This window comes from Mus caroli, chromosome 6 (assembly GCF_900094665.2).
Source record: "Mus caroli chromosome 6, CAROLI_EIJ_v1.1, whole genome shotgun sequence".
Classification (NCBI taxonomy): domain Eukaryota; kingdom Metazoa; phylum Chordata; class Mammalia; order Rodentia; family Muridae; genus Mus; species Mus caroli.
The window spans coordinates 114,863,080-114,883,749 of record NC_034575.1 but is presented as its reverse complement, the minus strand read 5'-3'; the positions used below and the strand labels follow the sequence as shown (position 1 = coordinate 114,883,749).

The 20,670-nt window shown below is 39.2% G+C and overlaps 1 protein-coding gene across 1 annotated transcript in view; it reads left to right on the top strand.

Moving 5' to 3' along the window:
- Window positions 1-20,670, top strand: part of Erc1 (ELKS/RAB6-interacting/CAST family member 1) — a 277,665-nt gene that overhangs the window by 6,844 nt on the left and 250,151 nt on the right. The window contains exon 2 of the mRNA XM_029478247.1: window positions 15,378-16,201. Coding sequence (XP_029334107.1) covers window positions 15,533-16,201 — 669 coding nt within the window. The 5' untranslated portion in view covers window positions 15,378-15,532. The remainder of the gene's footprint in view (window positions 1-15,377; window positions 16,202-20,670) is intronic.

Sequence of the window (20,670 nt, the reverse complement as noted above, 5' to 3'; positions counted from 1 at the left end):
CTCACTTTGTAGACCAGGCTGGCCTCGAACTCAGAAATCCGCCTGCCTCTGCCTCCCGAGTGCTGGGATTAAAGGCGTGCGCCACCACGCCCGGCACCATTTCTTAACTTAAAAAGTTTCTTACTGAAAAATTCTACAACTTCATATTTTATTGTTCTAAGCTGCTTTCAGCTTTGCAGCTTGTTATTGTTTGATTTTTATTTTATTATTTTATTTTTGAGTCAGGGTTTTATGAAGCCCAGTTTGTCTGTCCTCAGATTCATTATGACCTTGAGCTCTTGATCCTTTATTTTACCTACTCTATCCAAATTTAGGGATTCCAGGCTGGAACCACCACCCCCAGCTTTAGAGCCAAACTTCTTGAGAAGAGTGGTCCACATTTATTGTATTCTTCCATTTTTTTCCACCTGTGATTTCTTTTCCTTCTGTGCCATCTTTATGATTTCACTGAGACTGAAAATAGCACATGAATATAGCCAGTGGCTGTTTTTCTGTCCTTGTATTTAATCCTTTAGCAGCTGTACCTGTGGTCTGTTGCTACATAATAAATGACCCCCTAATTTAAAATAAGAAACATTTCTCCTTTGATGGTTTCTGTGTCAGAAGTCTGGTTGTGTTTGGTGCCTCTGATTCAGGGTCATCAGTGAGGGTGTGGAGGTGTTGACTGAGGTTGCTGTGATCTCAGGACTTCTTCACCGGAGGAGCTTCTGCTTCTAGGCTCCCATGAATGGCTGGTGGTAGGCTTCAGGTTTTTGTTGGCTGTTCACTGCCATATGGATCCCTGCGTGGGTTTATGCGGGCACTTAAAACAATAGCACCTTGTATCCCTGGGATCAAGAGCTCGGGAGGGCAGTGGGGAGATACTAGCCACAGTGTTTTGTAACTTAATCTTGTAGTGATGTGCTCTCACTTTTGCTCTGTTTTGTGTATTAGATGGTTGTCTTTAGATCCAACAAACTCAGCATGGGATTTCATTCATACAGCCAGGACTACCAGGAGGCAGAGGCTATCCATGTTGGAAACTGCCCGCCACAGAAGACTTCACAGTTGCTCTTTCTGTTTTTTCTTTTTTCTTTTCAAGATTTATTTATTTTATGTATATGAGTACACTGTAGCTGTCTTCAGACACACCAGAAGAGGGCGTTGGATCCCATTACAGATGGTTGTGAGCCACCATGTGGTTGTTGGGAATTGAACTCAGAACCTTTTGAAGAGCAGTCAGTGCTCTTAACCACTGAGCCATCTTTCCAGTCCCACAGTTGCTCTCTTCTCTTCTCTTCTCTTCTCTTCTCTTCTCTTCTCTTCTCTTCTCTTCTCTTCTCTTCTCTTTTCTTTTTTTGAGACAAGGTTTGTTGTGTCTTCCAGGATGGTTTTGAACTCACTACATAGCTCAGGCTGGCTTTAAATTCACATCAGTCATCTTGTTTCAGCTTTTCCAAGTGCTGGGATTCCAGATAGGTACCATGAGCCTGGCATTCTCCTTTTGTAAATCTCTCTCTTGAGGATTTTCAGAGGGTGGCCCTGTGTTTCTTGCTCAGTTTCTCTGCTCTGCTTTCAGTCACCCTTTGAATCCTTTCCTACCCACTCATTAAATGGTTGAATTTCTCCAGGCTATCTTATCCCCCTTTTGTTTTATCTTATGTTGAGGATGTATTCTCATCGTTAAGGATCCCTCTTTCCTGAGTGTGAGGACCAGTGCATTTAACTTGNTTTAAGTTGATCACTATTTCCACTTAGAAGCTCCTTAGACTTAGTGCATTCCAATCTGAATGCATGATGTCTGCTCTTCTCTGGGGTTTCTTAGTCAGGACACCAATCCAGAAATATATGTGGTTTCTCCCTCTTTTCTACCTTCTAGATTACTATTCCTTATTGATTTTTTTTTATCACTGTGGTAGTGTTCAGTGTTGGTGTGAATATTTTTAAAGAGATATTTAATGCATTCCCTCCTGGGTTGCAAGCTTTGAGTGAGTGCTAAGTAAGACTCCTTAGCCTTTGCTCCTACCTGTTGAAAGTATGAGCACTTTTTGTTTGTTTGCTTATTTTTTGAGACATAGTTTCCCTGTGTAGCCTTGACTGTCTTGTAACTCAGTCTGTAGACTAGGCTAGCCTGGGGCTAAGAGATCCACCTGCCTCAGCCTCCAAGGACTAGAATTAAAGGTGTTCGTCCCTCCCTACAAGGGAAGCTATCAACGTTTTTTTGTTTGTTTGTTTGTTTTTGTTTTTTTTTTCTTTGTTTTGTTTTTTGTTTTTTGGTTTTCCGAGAATGTATAGCCCTGGCTGTCCTGGAATTCGCTTTGTAGACCAGGCTGGCCTCGAACTCAGAAATTCGCCTGCCTCTGTTGGGATCAAAGGCGTGTGCCACCACTCCCGGTATGCTATCAAGTTTTAAGTAGGACACATTATCAAGTATGTTTTAGAAGGATAACTGTTTAATTTTATTTCTTTTTCTGAGATAGAGTCTCACAATATAGCCAGCCTTGAACTTGCAGTCCTCTTGCCTTTGCACTGTATTGTGATCATATTCTAAGTGTGTGCCACCAGAATGATTTGGTAGTTATTGAACTGTCATTGTTAGTGGTTCACCAACGAATACAATGAATCCCCTGCATTTTTTCTAGTTTTATTGTGGTATACTATGTATGAATAAACAGTTTTACCTTGCCATTCTTTGAATATATCACCTTAACTTCCCCCATTATTGTTTATCTGAAAGCCTTTTCATTCAGAATTAACCAGTGTTCTGTGGGAAATGCCTTAGGCTTAACATTTGTGATATTATTGTGAGGCCATTCTGGAAAATAAAAGTTTAAACTTTAGATTTCATTTTAATGTGTAATATAATTTACCCTTTAGAGTAGAAAAATATGAACTAGAGAAGTAGTTGTTGCACAGGCACAAACACCTCAGCTATATCACTAGAACCCATGTGAAAAAGCCAAGCATGGGGCCAGTCCCTGGGGCTTGCTGTCCAGTCAGCCTAGCCTAATATGTGAGCTCCAGGCCAAATGAAAGACTTGTCTCAAATTATAAGGCTCCTGAGGAATGATACTGAAAATGACTCCTGGTCTAGATGCATGCACACACATATGCACTCACATAAACACACAGCTGTATCCACATGTATACATACAAACACACAAAGATACTTTTAAATATCATATATAATATACATTATCTAAATTTGATATATACTATATCATATATACTATTTTCTATATTTATATATGATATACTATATATCAAAGATATTATATCTATCTAAATATAGATATTTAGAAAAATATATAAAACAAATGTGTTGTTAACAAAGTATGGAATACTTATCATCTTCTAGATCAAATATTAGGACATTGTCACCATTTTAGAAGCTTTNNGTACTTATCACTAGTCCACTCTTACTTTATCAAGACATAGCCACTGTCCTGACTTATATGGGACTCATAATGTAGGCTGCCTCTTCAGTAGTGAGACAGAAGATCCCATCTGTCAGCCCAGCATTTAGGAAGCTGAGACAGGAGTTAGAGGGCACATTGGACTATATAATAAGTTTGAAGACTATATAATACGTATGAGGTTTTCTAGATATGAGATTAAAAGCATAATTCACTAAAAGAAAATAAGACAATTTGAAGTTTATAAAAATTAAAATTTTGGCCAGGTGTGGTGGTACATGCCTTTAATCTCAGCACTAGAGGCACAGGGACAGGGACAGGTAGGATAGGTAGCAAGGTGGGGTCAGAGGCAGGTGAACATCTGTAAGTTTGAGACCAACCTGGTCTACATAGTAAGTTCCAGGGCATATAGAATTACATAGAGAGACCCTGTTTCCCCAAAACAAACAAACAAAAAGAACAACAAACAAGCTGAAAGTTTTACTCTTAAAATGCAGTCAAAATAAAGAAACAAAACAAAACAAATGACAAATGGGAGAAAAATACTTGCAGTCATGTAGTTGATAAAGGACTTGGGTCTTTTGTTTAGAACATTATTCTTATTTTTAAAGATTTTATTTTTTTGTGTGAGTACTCACAGAGACGAGAAGGGATCATTGACTCCTTTGGAGCTGGAGTTCCAGGTGTTTGTGAGCCTGATGTGGGTGGTAAGGTCTGAACTCTGGCCCTCTTACAGAACAGTACGCACTCTAAATTTCTGAGCCATCTCTCCATCTAAATGCGAGCTCCCTTGCATTTAGAACATATGAAGAACTCTTACTAATAAGATAAACAAGCCAAGAGAATATGAACAAAAGACTAGTGCCTTCACTGCCATGGTAATAAGCACCTGGGAAAGATATTCCCCACCATTAGTCATTAGATCAGAGACAGCACGGTGAGATAACCACCCACACCCTTGGAGAAGAGCTCAAATGAAAAGAAGGGGTAGTGCAGGTGAGGATGTGAGGAGCTGGCATTCCTGTGCATGGCCGGCAGCACGATTAAATGTTACAGATATTATGAAAATAAGTCAAACATAGCTACTGTATACCCTTAGCTTTTATGATTAGATGTCTACAAAAGAGGAAATGAAAACATGTCCACAGATTTGTGTGTGGGAATTGATAGCAGCATTAATTACAACAGCAAAAACAGGTAAGCTGATGGACAATAAAAGGAACAAACTACTAATAACCTTCACATAATAGCCTCAAAATATTATGCCGATGAAGAAATAGCAGGCTTATAATTTTATTTATGAGAAGCTTACAGAGAAGTCTGTCAAATCAGTTGTGGTTGGATCAAGGCATGAAAAGTGAATATAGGAGCCAGGCTGCCTTAGCTTCCTGAGTGCTGGGTTTATAGGTGGGTGCTGAATAGCAAGCTCAAGGCTTAAACATGAACCCATGTTCCAAAAACCAAAAACAAAACCAAAAACGAAATCCCACTGGGTAGGTTTTAGATAAGGTAGAAGGTGAGCAGGCACCTGAGGGTGTTCTATGACTTTGAAAGATGTGGGTCAAGACATGATTATGCCTACACTCACATACATGCACATACATGAACCCCCTCAAAAGATAAAAGAATGTTGAGGTCCTAAATTAGAATTTGGTTAGATTTACAAGTTGGGTAAAATCACTTCTGTATGATGTGGAATCTTGAATTGTTAAATGTGATTCCATTGTTTTTCATTTCTTAGATGATTCTATTAAAATTACATTTATTTATTTTTGTGTGTGTGAGAGAGAAAGAGAGAAAGGTAGAAACAGACAGAGATAGAGAGGCAGGCAGACAGACAGACATGGAGGGCTGGTGGAGGTCAGAAGACAACTTGTGATACTTGGTTGTCCGGCTTTGTGGCAAGTGATGAGCCATCCCAAAAGCCTTTTACTTGTTTTTTGTTTGCTTTTTGAGACATTGTCTTGCTAGGGTAATCTCAAATTTATGGCAGTCTTACCTCAGCTGCCCAGAATGCTGGGATTACAGGTGTGAGCCACTGCATAGTTTATAGTTCTTTTCTTTTGCAGTATTCTTACACAGCTTTTGTTTTTATTAATGTTTAGATTTGTTTTTGTATTATTACTATTTATTTATTTATTTATTTATTTATTAACAAGACCTGATCTCACAGTGTTGTTCAGGCTGGCTATAATTGCCAGGCTTAAGTTACCCTGCCACCTCAGCTTCCTGTTCTAGCCTTCCAAATAGCTGGGCCTACAAGCATATGCCATGGTTCTTGGCTTTTATTTATTCATTTAATAAGTAATAAACTTAACCCCCTCATGCCCTACTATTTAGTCCTGACTAGCTTGGAACTCACAAAGATCCAATCTGTGTCTTGAGTGCTAAAATGAAAGGAGTGTGCCACCTTGCCTGGCCTAATAATTTAACTTGAGGATGGGGTCCTGCTTTGTAGTCCAAGCTGATTGCAGTTTGTAATGATCTTGATTCCATGGCACTTACCATGCCTTCGCTTCTAGTGAATGGAGTGCCAGCGGTAAGTCTGGTTGTCAAGAGAATTTTGAAATAAAATTTATTTTCTGTTTATTGTTGCTATATGGAGGCAAGTTAGAATTTTCAGAATAGGCTGTATTTTTCTAAGTTTTGCCAGCTTAGCCTAATAACTTAACCTGTAAATTCTTTTTGATTTCCATGTCGTATAATGTGTAAATTGTTACTGTTTTTTCTTTGCAGTTCAGGTACCCCTTCCCCCCTTCTCTGGCTAGGATTTCTAGCATTGGTTGCATAGAATGTTGATGAGTGGTGTCCTTGTCATTTACTTCTCAGAGAGAACGTTTTGTCTTTATCTCTGTTAAGTATTATAATATCAGGCATAATACACACATAAGGCATGGCCAAGCCTAGACCTGGTAAGATGAGCCCTTTTTGATCTAACAGTTTATCACTTAACAGAAAGAAGAATAAGCCAAATTTCTGGTGCTCTGGTCTTTGTGCTAATTGTCAAAGGGTAACAGAAACATAAGTGTTTAATTGTCATCTTGGGGACAGTCCATGGGTAAGAATCTAGTCTAGGTTGCTGCTTAAGTGGATTTTTTTTTCCCCCTGGAGACAGGGTCTCATATAGCACAATCGATGACTTTTAATTCCTGATCCTACTGTCTCTACCTTCTTAGTGCTGGGAGTAGAGTGACTACGAGAGGAACAGCAAACAGCTTTCAGAACTCAGGAGGGTGGCCCACTGGTTAGAACAATCACAATGGGTGTGTCTCAGAGAGGCAGAGCCCTGAGGACTACATGTCCTTAGTATTCCATGCTGTTGTGGAGTTTGCTCTGTTTGCCTTCGAGGTCATAACATCCCTCATAGATCTGTGAGTTGTATAAAAACTCTAAAGGGGTTTCCAGGCCCTCACTGGGCAATGTCATTGGCACTTAACAGTAACAGTGACGTGATTGATCTTTTTCAAGCATTGCTGCTGGAGCAGATTAACGAGTCAGCATCACCCTCAGAACTTAGAGATGCAGATTATTAGTAACGATAACCACACTTAGAAAGAATTTAGAGCTCTAGATTGTCTGTTAAGATATTTTTGTTAGTGGCTTTGACTTAGAAAATCTTGGGGAACACTTTAAAGTTCAGAAAGGCATACTTTTGATAACTGAGTGAGGGACTTTTTGAGGCTAGGGAACAAGAACAATGACAGCCCGACTAGTACTAGCTGATGTGCCTTTCTTGTTAAAGCTGAGTTGTTGATCAATATGATGATTAATTTCTTGTAACCAGTTTTGCCCTTGGCTTCCTGATATGATTTAATAAAAATAGTTAATGTGCACCCCGAGGATTTAAAGTAGAAATGACTGGTTGTTTTTATATAAAAGTTTAGATTAGTCGTCTTCTTTTTAAGATTTTTTTAATATGATTATTTTCTAAGATAAATAATAAAATGATTGATCCTTTCTTTGTAACCACAAATTGCAGCCTGCCAACATGAGAAACTGGCTGAGAAAAATACCTTGCTTGTTTACACTTTGTAAACCTATAACAAGTTGCCTAGACACGAATGTATGTGGGTTCTTGGGAATAATTTGTTTTCTACCTGTAATGTATAAAACATTTAATTATGTAAAGGTATTGAAGAACGTGCTGTTTTTTTCCTTGTGCTCATTGTAATTGTTCACTTGAAGAGAAATGGAGTGTAACCACACTGTGATTTTTATATAGCTTGAAAGATTTTTACTGGTGGATATAAGCTGTGGGAGAAAAAAATAGTTGTTGAAACCTTGCTTTGTCCACCAAGTCTGTGTATTCCTTCCCCTAAAATAGTTAAGAAGAACCCGCTTGAACTATCAAGAAGATGCCTCTCTCTCTCTCTCTCTCTCTCTCTCTCTCTCTCTCTGTGTGTGTGTGCCTGTGCGTGTGTGTGTGTGTGTGCCTCTGTGTGTGTGTGTGTGTTCTGCTGACTCCAGTCTTTTTATTTAGTCTGGCCTGGCCCCAGTGTGGAGATGCCCCTGACTCCTGCTCCTGTGTGCTGGGATTACTGGCACAACTCTATGCCCTGCTCTGGTAACAGTTCTTTTTAGGCCTCCTATCCTGCCTGCCTTGGGAGTCTTACATACAAGCTATAGCTTTCAAAGCACCTTGGGAGTTATTTCTCTACAGATACTTCTATTGGCTGCTTTAGTGTGTACCTTTTATTGAGTTAAGGAAGTTTCTTTTTATCTTAAAATTTTCATCATTAATAGTAAATGGATGGTTTTCATATCTGTTGAGATCAAATGTTCTTAGTTTTAACTTGTGTGGTTAATTAGATGGAAGTTAGAATTCATGTTTATTAAAGAATTTAAGTAGTTTTGCTTTAAACGGTTTTAATTACATTCCTTCAGGTGCTTTCCTTGATGTTTCTTCACTTTAAAAAAAAGTTACGTTTATTTATTTGTTTATTTATTATTTGTTTATTTTGTGTATGTGTGCCACTATTCTGGGTAGGGGTTTGTCTTTCATGATTATGGAGTTACAGGTGGTTTTGAGCTACATGTGTAGGTGCTGGGAATTGTACTGTGGTCCTCTGAAGGAACAGTGTGAGCTCATGACTGCCGAGCCAGCTCCAGCTCCTATGTGATGGTAAAGCAGGTTTCAGGGATTGTGGCTTTGTTCGTTCATCTCACATGTTGCTATTTCCATTTTGGTACAAGCCTGGTTAGGCTACCAGGTTATTTAAAACGTTTTGTATTTTGTGAGATACTGGAATTTGGGTTTTATGGATTAGAAATTGTGAACAGGTACTTCTGGCTTTAAATTTCATTATTTTTTAATAGACAGGGTCTTACCATTAAGCTGTTCCTCTGTTCTTGTCTAACTTGGGTTCAAGTGATTCTCCTGGCTCCATCTCCCAAGTAGCTGGGATGACATGCCCATATCACATTGTACCATGCTCATGCTTTTTTTTTTTTTTTTTTTAAATTTATTTAGGATGAGATTTGGTATAAAATGTAAGATAATTAAAGCTACAGTTGAATATTTTAGTATTCTAAAAGAACAGTGTAAATGAGGCTTAGGATCAAGGAAGGCTCCCTAAGCCAGAGCTTGCCTCCCTTGAGCTAAGTTGCAGATTGTTGATATAAAAGAGGGCTCTGATTAGCCACATTGTTTAGTCCTAAGTATCTGTTTGACACGGTGTTTGTCATGGTGAGAATGTTGATAGAACTCACCATTTGTTTGATTAAATTGATAAAAATTATTGAAACCTGTAATATATCTGATTTGTAACTGAGTTACTAATCCCTCTATAAAAGGAAAAATAATAACAGTGGCAAATATTATGATTGCACCTTTAATATCATATTTTGCTGTTCTTATCAGAGACTCTCTTTCATGTTACTCTGCCCTTTTGTTGGAGCTGCTGTAGCCAGTGATCTCTAGTTTTTAGTCTACAGTCACGCTAATGTTGTATAAGTCAGGGTAAGGTGTGTCAGGCACACATGGTTTGAACAAACCTAGTTTTACTAAGTTACATGGGGAAGGTGTAACAGAGATGAGTGCTTTCTTTAGTGTGTAAATTTCTATTTTTTTTTAAGATTTATTAATTTATTTTATGTAGATGAGTACACTGTAGCTGTACAGATGGTTATGAGCCATTATGTGGTTGCTGGGAATTGAATTCAGGACCTCTGCTCCTTCTGGCCCACTTGTTCAGGCCCAAAGATTTATTTATTATTATATCTAAGTACACTGTAGCTGTCTTCAGACACAGTAGTGGAGGGTGTCAGATCTTATTACGGAAGGTTGTGAGCCACCATGTAGTTGCTGGGATTTGAGCTCAGGACCTTTGGAAGAGCAGTCAGTGCTCTTAACTGCTGAGCCATCTCTCCAGCCCTTGATGCTCTTTTTCTAATAATACATTTATATTTAAATTTTGTGTGTAGCCATTAGAGACAGCTTGTAGGGGTCATTTTTCTCCTTCCCCCATATTCCTGGGATTGAACTCAAACGTTGGGTTTGGTGGAAAGCACTTTTACTTGATGAGGTGACTTCACTGGCCCAGGTTTTTGTTACACTTTTCATATAGCTATGCAACATCACCTTTAAAGTTCACATTTAAAAACTATACAGCCAAATTACAAAACTTTCAGAAGGGACTAGCAAAATGGCTTTGGAGGTGTGAGTGCTTGTTATGTAAATATGAGAATTAGAGTTTGGATTCTTAGTATCCACCTGTCTATAATCCCAGAACTCTGGAGACAGAGGCAGACAATCTGTAGACAGGCTGCTTACCTAGATTAGCCAAATCAGTGAGCTCTGCATTCAAGTGAGAGATCCTGCCTCGGTATCTAAGTGTAAATGTAAATCTTGGGGGGAGGTAGAGTTCTTTGCCCTACCTTGTACCTGATTAATTACAGGGCGTTTCTATGCCTGTTTTAGCTCCTGAATAAAGAAAGATATAGAGACCTGGTATTTTTTATTAACAAGCTGCAAGCACTAATAGCGGGACAGATTCTGATCTATTCTAACCTGACTAGGCTGCTACTACCCAGCCAAATTTCCTTGCCATCTGGTCTTGCCCCGGTTTGCTCTGGTCCCTGTGTGTCTGTCTCCATGGCAGCTTTCTCCTCGTAATCTCATGGTGAATCCTCCTGGTTTCTCCACATGGTTTCTCCACACTTGCTTCTCCTCCTGGTCCTTCTCCACCTCCCCGTACCCCCCAACCCCCGTTCCTTTGGGACCCCCCTGACTGAGATCAGAAGTTCTGCCTATCTCTTTTGCCCAGCTAATGGGGTGATCAGCTGTAGAGCTATTAAATAATCAGAGGTGATGAAAAACAATTTTTATGTAACATAAAGACTGGAGATGCTTGATCATGCTATCATCTGGACTGCACCCAGATATCTGGGCAGAGAAATCAGCATCTGAGTACACAGTGCACAAAACCATTCCCTAACATGTAAAGTAGAGAGTAACCAAGGAAGATAACTTAGATTAGCCTATGGCTCCTAACAAATACACTCACACGCAATATGCATCTGTATAATGCAAACATTACATACATGCAAAAATCACAAAAAGTTCTCTTAGTGTTTTAAGTAAGTTACAGTTTTTCATGAGACTTTTATCTTAGCCAGCCTTGGCTACTTGTGATTGTATCATTTTGTGTAATACTGATTGTATTATATGCATTCTTTCACAACTTACTTTTCTGTTTTACAGCAATATACTATGGTTATCTTTGTATGTCAGGTAAAGATAAGTATATTTAGAGTTTGCAGGTAACATAATTTACTTAAACCAATCTCTTGCTGAAAATTTACATTCTTGCTGGTACAAATGATGCAGTAATGAACATCATTGTACATTGACCTTAGAACCTATGAAACATGCAGAATGGTTTAAAAAGTGAAACTTGTAGATGTTGGGCTTGATTCTGCATGCTTGTGCTCCCAGCACTCGGAAAGTGGGAGAGGAGCATCAGAACTCAGCTGCATGACAGAGTACAGAGATCCTGTCTCAGAACACAAGCGGAAAAAAAAAATCTTCTGAGCTGGAAGTGTAGCTCAATGGTAACCCTTTCTTACCTTGTGCAAAGCCCTGGGTTCATCTCCACTACTATGCATAGAAGAATTAGAAGATGGAACTTCTTTTTCAGGCGGTAGCTCTTTCAGATGTGATTCTGCTACATTGTACTCAGTATGGTTTTTAAATCATTCTTCAGAGAGCTTAACATGAATATTTGTGACCCTAGACATTTTATAGCTTTTCGAGAAAACAGCCTTTCAGAAAATTTGGAATATAATTAAAATTTAAAATACTTAACTCATTTTCAGATAATAAGTGATTATTACAGATGAGTATAACTAGTACAGAAGGTTAGTCTAGTGCTTTTGAGATTTAGGCCAGAATTTTACTAGCAGTGCTTTAAATAGCTAATGGTAGTAATTACATCTTTTGCATCTTCTTATAAATGTCTCATAGCACATTTATGTGAGCCTATTCTATTATAATTAATTTAAGGTAAGTTACTATGTTACTCTTAAAGCTTTTTTTTTTTTTTTTTTTTTTTAGTTCCATGGTATGCTTATAGCTTTTGTAAGAAGAGTGAGAATTAAAGGGTCCGTGCAATCTCTGTGTGCAGATGTACATGTAGACATTTGGGTACACTCCAGGATTTTGAGTAAGTGTATCTGCGGTGTGGGGCCAGTGTTGACATTTTGTGTTTTTTATGATCTAGAAGCTTTGTGGTGGTGTGAAGGTGGCCAGGCTTGACTTCAATTTTGTTGTTCTATTTTGAGAACTCATTGAGATTAGATAATAAATATGCAAAGTGGAATTTGAAGTGTTATGGAACAACTTAGCAAAAGAGTTTGACACCCTTTGGTGTTCCTCTTTAACCTTTCACCCAAAAAGGTCACATTTTTTCCATGTATATGATATGTATTGAACATGTACAAACTGTTCTTGTTTAACCACTTTCTGTTTGTTTGTTTTTCAAGACAGGGTTTCTTTGTATAGCCCTGGCTGTCCTGGAACTTGCTTTGTAGACCAGATTGGCCTCAAACTCAGAGATCTGCCTGCCTCTGCCTCCCTAGTGCTGGCAGTTAAAGGTGTACACCACTGCCCAGATGACTTACTTTAAGCATCACAATTATTTATATATAGCTTACACTGAGGTAGGTATTATTAGTGGTCTAAAAAAGACTTAGAGTATAATGGTGGATATGTGTAGTCTATATGCAAAGCCTTTTTGTATAAGAAATTCCAGTTATGGAGTTTTGAGAGCCAGTCTATCCCTACCTTGGTATCCTTCCATCTTTATGTCTTTTTTTGTTCAGTTACCCATTGACTAGTTTGTGCTGTTCATATTCTTCTGGGTGTTGAACCACCCACTGGAACATGGTTAACTAAAGGGAACCATACTCAGAAAGAAAACTGACTCTCCCTACTCCAGAAGCTGTCAGCTGTTCATAGCTCTTCAGTTAAAGGTGTGTGTAGGCTTTTAACCCCCTTCACTCAGTGCTAGACTGTGGACTGGCTTGATCTTGTGCAGGCAAACACAGCTGCTGTGAGTTCCTTAGTGTAGTAGTCCTCTCATGAGAAGACAGTCTTTGCTCTGGGTTTTCCCTGACCTTTGGTCCTTACAATGTCTCTGAATCCTTTTCCTTGATGATCCCTGAGCCTTGGGGAGGACAGGATATACAGTATGTCTGTCCCATTTAGGCTGAGTACTCCACAGCCACTAATTCTCTGCACTTCTCTCACCAGTAGTGAGTTTCTGTGTTAACCATCATTCAGTGCACAAAGAAACTAAGAGTGGCAGTACTCTACAGATGCAGAGATAAAATTTGGAGGACAGTGTGGTATTATGTCTTGTTTAGCAAAATAATCATAGTTGGTTCACTCCTGGGGCCTATGAGCTTCCCAACCGTGGGTTAATTGGCTAGATTTGCAATGCCAGGCATGTGCTTCTTCCTGTGGAACAGTCCTTAAATCCAACCAGAAAGTGGTTACTTCCATAACATCGATGCCAGCCCCTTTTTTGCTGTTCTCAGCTTGGGAATATTGTTGGTGACTTTCATTTTCTCTCCGGTAGCCTGCATAGCTATAGAAGTGGGCATCGGAGAGGACACTTCCTGGTCTTTACCAACTATTTATGTTCTGTGACCAATGTGTGTAGTGTCCTCAGAAATCAAATCTTACCATTAAGTCTGGTGGGCAGCCAAGACCAGAGCCAGCACTCTGTACTTTTTTCCAGTTCTTTCTTTTTGAGACAGTTTTGTTGGAGACACATCAGCTTGGTTTGGAATTTGTAAAAGCTCACATTGGCCTTGAACTTGATAACCTCTTGCTTCATCTTCCCCAATGCTTGGGATAACAAGCAGATACAACCCTGTCTGTCTGGTTTATTTGTTTTGTTTATTATATTTCATCTTATATTTTGAGAAGTAGCTCAAGCTGGCCTTATCTGCCTCAGACTTCCTGTAGCTAGGATTATAAACATGTCTCATGTCTGCTTTTATAATAAAGTCTGTAGTTCTTTATGAGAATATGATGATCTGATGGGACTTTGTTTCCCAGAATTTTACTTAGAACATTATTGGGTATTTTATAGTATCCAGTGTTCATGTACATTATTTTTTTATGAAATACTTGATACGTATGCTCAGTGTTACACATAAAAGCACTCGGTAACCTGATATCAAGGAGAGGTTTCCCTGCCAAATTAGTTTTAAGAAAGGGGAAGGGCTGGAGAGATGGCTCAGTGGCTAAGAGCATGTTCTATTTTTTTAAGATTTATTTTTATTATTTTAATTACGTGTTATGGGTTATGTGCACATGAATGCGGGTGCGCAGAGGTCAGTGGTGTCTTATTCATCTGGAGCTGGCTATTGTACTTCTAGTCCTCCATTTGAATTTTAGAATCAGCATTTTTAAATGACATGAAAATCTACTGGGATTTTGTGAATGAACTGGGAGAAGAACTGATAACTTCACAGTATGGGTAACTTTGAACTTTTTTTTTTCATTATTGAGGTATTATTTTATGCATTTTAGTAGAGATTTAAATGCTTGAACACTTTTGTTAGGTTTAAGGTACTTTTTATAGGTTTGCTGTTGTTAGCAGGACTTAACACAAGGGTCTTGTGTATGTGAAACTCAGCTGCAGATGAAGATGGCCTTCACCTCTTCTGCTGCAGTCATTGCCATTGTATGTGCTGCAACATCCATTCATGTAGTGCTGGGCTTGAACCCAGAGTTACATTTCTTCTCATCCCCTCACTCTTCTCTCTCTGCATGATATGTGTTTGACTGTTGGCAGGGGTCAGCCTCAGGTGTTGGTCCTGGCCTTCACCTTGGTTGAAATGGGGTCTTTTGTTCTTTAGCTGGCCCATGAGCTTCTGGGAATTTTCCCTTCTCTGCCTCCCATCTCACCATAGGAGCACTGAGATTTCAGATGCATGCTATCGCCTTCAGTTCTACCTCATTTCTGGGGATGTGACCAAGTGTTCTCATCCTTGCATGGCAAGTACTTTACACACTGATCCATCTCCCTAACCTTAACCTTAAAAGCTACATTTTCTAATTGTTATTCCCAATGTGCATGAAAGTATTGATATTTAAATATTGATCTTATGGAAATTTAGCTGTTATTAGTTCTAATAATGTGTCAAAGTATTAATATTTATATATTGAGCTTCTCTCTGACTAATGCATTAGGTTTTTTTATTGATTCTGATAATGTATTCAAGTATTGATATTTCTGCACTGATCTTATGTAATGTTCTGAGTTCTGTTATTCAAATAATGTTTCACTTGGTAATTATAGTTGATACTCTTAATTTTTAATTAGAAAAACATTACATTATGAGTAATCTAATTTTAAAGCCATGAGAATACTTAATGAAAAGTGACTCTTCCCCAGATAAAGGTAACAGAACACCTCTGAGAAAAGTATTTATTATTGGAATAGTAAATGTATGATCTTTTCATTGCAGATATGGCATAAGATATTTCTTCAAGATTGGACAGCTGCTGGCCTGCTACTTCTGTTAGCTGTAAGCTGACTTTATAGCCATAGAGAAACCTCACAGAATCGCATTGTTGTTTTTTGCTTCCTACCATTTCTGGCGCCTAAGTTCACCCTGCAACCATGTATGGAAGTGCTCGATCAGTAGGGAAGGTGGAACCAAGCAGCCAGAGTCCTGGGCGATCACCTCGGCTTCCTCGGTCCCCTCGCTTAGGTCATCGGCGGACAAATAGTACAGGAGGGAGTTCTGGAAACAGTGTTGGAGGTGGCAGTGGGAAAACCCTTTCAATGGAGAATATACAGTCCTTAAATGCTGCCTATGCTACATCTGGCCCTATGTACCTAAGTGACCATGAAAACGTGGGTGCAGAAACACCTAAAAGCACCATGACGCTTGGCCGTTCTGGGGGACGCCTGCCTTACGGTGTTAGGATGACTGCTATGGGCAGTAGCCCCAACATAGCCAGCAGTGGGGTTGCTAGTGACACCATAGCATTTGGAGAGCATCACCTCCCTCCTGTTAGCATGGCATCTACTGTACCTCACTCTCTTCGTCAGGCCCGAGATAACACCATCATGGATCTGCAGACACAGCTGAAGGAAGTATTAAGAGAAAACGATCTTTTGAGGAAAGATGTGGAAGTAAAGGAGAGCAAATTAAGTTCCTCAATGAATAGTATCAAGACCTTCTGGAGCCCAGAGTTAAAGAAAGAGCGGGCCTTGAGGAAAGATGAAGCTTCCAAAATCACCATTTGGAAGGAGCAGTACCGAGTTGTACAGGAGGAAAACCAGGTTAGTTTCATTTATACATTTATCTTTATGGGCTGAGTCCATGTATATAAACAAAAAGAGGCATTCCTTTTCCATCCCGTCTTAGATTTCCCCCATCTTTGTTCCTTTATTTTTTTTATTTATCCTTTTTACTTTAGAACTCTGTTTCTACTTTCTTAGCCTTTTTAAGACTTGTTCCTGTACATGGTGCAAAACACTCACACATATAAATTAAACACTCACACATATAAATTAAACACTCACACATATAAATTAAAAAAATCACAAAGCAGTGACAACAACAACAAAATCCAACTCGAGCTGGACAGTGGAGGTGCCCACCTTTGATTCCAGCACTCAGGAGGCAGGGGCAGGCGGATCTTTATGACTTGGAGGACAGCCTGGTCTACAGAACAAGTGTCAGGACAGCCAAGGCTACATAGAGAAACCCTGTCTCAAAAAGAAAAAAAAGAAAAAGAGCTTGAAGACTGCTTTGGCTACATAGTGAATTCAGGGCTAACCTGAGGTTACATATTGAAGCTTTGTCTCAAAATTAGAAACCCTCAAACACAAGACTGCAGATACAGTTCAATGGAAGAACATTTTCCTAGCCTGTAGCAGGAGATTCTTGGACCTGTCTTGCCTTCAGATTGTCATCACTTGTATTGGAATGGCCTTTTTGGCCGGGAGATAGTGGTGGTGGTGGTGGTGGCACACTCCTTTAATCCTAGTACTCAGGAGGCAGAGGCAGGCAGATCTCTGAGCCTAAGGTTAGCCTGGTCTAGAGAGAGTGCTAAGGCAACCAGGGGTACACAGAGAAATCATCTCTTGAAAACCAACAAAAACAAAAAAGCAAAGGGCTTTTTAGTGATACAGTTGCATTTGAGTCACCTCTGCCTCTGTAAGTAGCCCCTCAGTCATATCCTTTTACTTTATTTTATTTACATTGGTATTATGTTTTGTCTCTGTGTAGGTCTGTTTGAGGGTGTCAGATCCTCTGGAACTGGAGTTACAGACAGTTGTGAGCTGCTATGTGGGTGCTGGGATTTGAACCTGGGTCCTCTGGAAGAACAACTAGTGCTCATAACTGCTGAGCCATCTCTCTAGNCCCATAAGAGCAGGTTATTTTGTTGGTTTGCTTGCTTGTTTTGGTTTTTGAGACACAGTTCTCTGAGTAACACCGGGCTGTCCTGGAATTCACTCTGTAGACCAGGCTGGCCTAGAACTCACAGAGATCTTCCTGCCCCTGCCTCCTGAGTGCTGGGATTAAAGGAGTGGGCTGCTGTGTTTGGCTCCCCTCTCCCATATTTTTCTAAGTCACCTCAATAAAAAGTATTCATTGGCGTACCAAAGTAAGTAAAAGTTTCATATTTTTAAAAACAATTTGTCAATCCAGCACTTCTCTCTTGCTTCACTGTGTGGCGTGGGCTGGTCTGGACCGCTTCTGCTTCCATCCTCAAGTGCTTAGATTATGTTAGCTTGCCTGACCACCAGCTCAAACTGGTCTTTTCAAGAGTAGATTCATTGTCTCTCAGTCTGACTCGATTACTCAGTACATAAATTAAAAGCAGATCTGGTTTTACCAAATACACTATTGAATTACCTAATCATCAACGTGTCTTGCTGAAAACATAGCCACCAATAAGGTAGTTTTATTGTCAAGTGACCTGGAAATGATTATTGAGGAAAAAAGTTATTGGCATATTTTTTGACTTTGAAATAAATAAGGCATTTCTTAATGTGTATACTTTAAGAGTGTATGGGGATCAGGAGAGAAATCATTCCAGTATCCTTTTTCTAGTTACCAGGGTATATTCAAAGGCAAAATATTTAATTTTCTGAGAAGACAATTATGGGTACTTAGCATTTTCTGGGAAAGAAACAGTCCACAGGTTTTTCTTGCCAAGGAACCCATTATGTGCTGAAGATGGTGAATACTGCTTTATCTGGGTCCACCCCATGCCCTAATTAAACGCCAGTGCTGGCAGATACATTCTTCTTGCACCCACTGTAATTACCACAGAATTCTAAAATTGTGTAACTTTAGTCCAAAAAACAAAGGGTGCAATTTTAAAGACAGTACAGTGAGATACAGACACTGAGTATGCTAATTAATAGATTATAGTCAGCTAGCAGTGGGCCCCTAATTACATAGTGCATTCATTATCCTCTTCTTAGCTCCCAGAGGTCAGACATCTTTCATTTGTGAAGAAGACTGGTTTATTAGAATTTATAGCAATTAAATATATTTCTGTATTTCTGTTTGAGCCTGGGGATTTTGGTCCATTTTAAATGTTTGATCTGATTGAGCTGGGTCCAGAATCCTATCAGTATAGAACATATTTGATTAGGATTGCTGATTGCTTGGTGGGCATGGCTCATTATTATGGCTTCTCTTAGAAGCTTGTGTTTAAGATAAAATTTCTTAGGTGTTTCTATGTCTTAGACTCCTTTTGTTACTTTACTTTCAAGTAGTTGTTGATTAAGAGTAGTGTGTGTGTCTATTTATGTATGTGTGAATGTGTGTATATAAATATATATATTTGAGCAGAGAAATCCTTTTCTTCTAAAAAAGTTGTGACTAGAAAGACTTTAGTGTCAGCATTTTAGAGAAGAATGAAAATCTTCATATGGGCTTTGTGTTGTTGCAGAGCTAGTGAAACTTTTGGAGAAGTTACATTTTAGATTTTATTTTCATCAGCTATTGTACTTTTAAAAAAAAGATTTGTTTGTTTATGTATATGAGTGCTTTTCTGCATGTAAGCCTGCATATCAGAAGAGGGCATCAGATCCCATTAGACATAGTTGTAAGCTATGACGTTGTTGGGAATTGAACTAAGGACCTCTAGAAGAGGAGAGCAGCCACGTGCTTAACTGCTGAGCTGTCACTCCAGTCCCTTGTACTTCTTTCTTGATTATGTGTTGTAAGAATTCTCTGTGTTGGATTTAGTTGTATGCTTATTTTAAGAATAATTATTTTATGGCTGAGGAGATGGCTCAGTTGGTAAACTGCAAGTGAGGACCTGAGTTTGATCCCTATGTCCCATGTAACAGCTGGGCATGGTGATGTGCACCTGTAATTCTAGCCCACAAGGAGACAGGAGGATCCATCCCTGCAGTTGCTGGCCAGCTAGTCTTGTGGCATCCTCAAGTTCTAGGTGTAAACAGAGATGAAGAATGAATCTGGAAGTCATCTGACATCAAGATTTAGCTTATACATGAACACACAGCTATAAGCGTGCATATTTGCATGTTCACATACCTATACATTTATGTATACACATGAACATATACAGATATACACACAGTAAATAATTATTTTAATGCTCTTTCACTAAAATTTTGTTTGAATAGAATATTCTGTTTAATATTGTAGGATGGCAAGTGAACTGCCTTTAATTTTTTTTCTTTTTTCTTTTGGTGGTTAGATTGTATTTGTGTGTGTGTGTTTGGATGTGCCTGTGCTGTGGTGCGTGTGTGGAGGTCAGATGATAGCTTTTGGGAACAGGTTTGCTTCCATAGTGTGTCCTGAGGATCACCCTCAGGCTCCGGAGATAAATTCGTTTGCCTCTTGAACCATCTCGCTACCTCTGATGTTTTCTTTTTGCTTAGAATATTTTTTTTTTGGAATTGTCTGCTTCTCTTTTCTGTTGAGGTGCTGAACCTAAGGTTTTATACCTGATAAACAAATGCTCTACCACTAAACTATACCTCTAACCTAGGGTTTTAATTTTATTTATTAGGCCTTTGCATGAATAGAAATATATAATTGAATGTGAGACATTTCTTCTTGTAGAGTTATATTTATTTACTTGGAATGTAGTGGGATAGTTGGAAAATAATTCAGTGAATCAAATAAAGTTGCATAAGTATCTGACATGGTTTACTTGTAAGAATATTATTTTCCAAGCCGGGTGTGGTGGTGAATACCTTTAATCCAAGCACTTAGGAGGCAGAGACAGGCGGATTTCTGAGTTCGAGGCCAGCCTGGTCTACAAAGTGAGCTCCAGGACAGCCAGGGCTATACAGAGAAACCTTGTCTTGGAAAACAAAAACAAACAAACAAACAAACAAACAAACAAAAAAGTATGCCTGAGTGAAATAAAGGCATACTTGTCGATAAATAGACATTTGCCTTGTCCTATCACCTACTCATCTCTTTTCTTTTCTCCAATAAAGTTTTAATTTTACTATTTTCTTTGTGTGTAAATGTGCATTTTGTGTATGTGGGTACACACTTGCCACAGCATGTGTGTAGAGGGCAGAGGACAACTTGGCATTGATTCTTTATTTCTACCATTTGAGGTCAGTGTTGTGGCCGGTGCCTTTACTCTGTGAGTCATCTTGTTAGCCCCACTCCCACCTTATGACAGCTTTATTAAGATACAGTTGAAAGCCGGGCGTGGTGGCGCACGCCTTTAATCCCAGCACTCGGGAGGCAGAGGCAGGCGGATTTCTGAGTTCGAGGCCAGCCTGGTCTACAAAGTGAG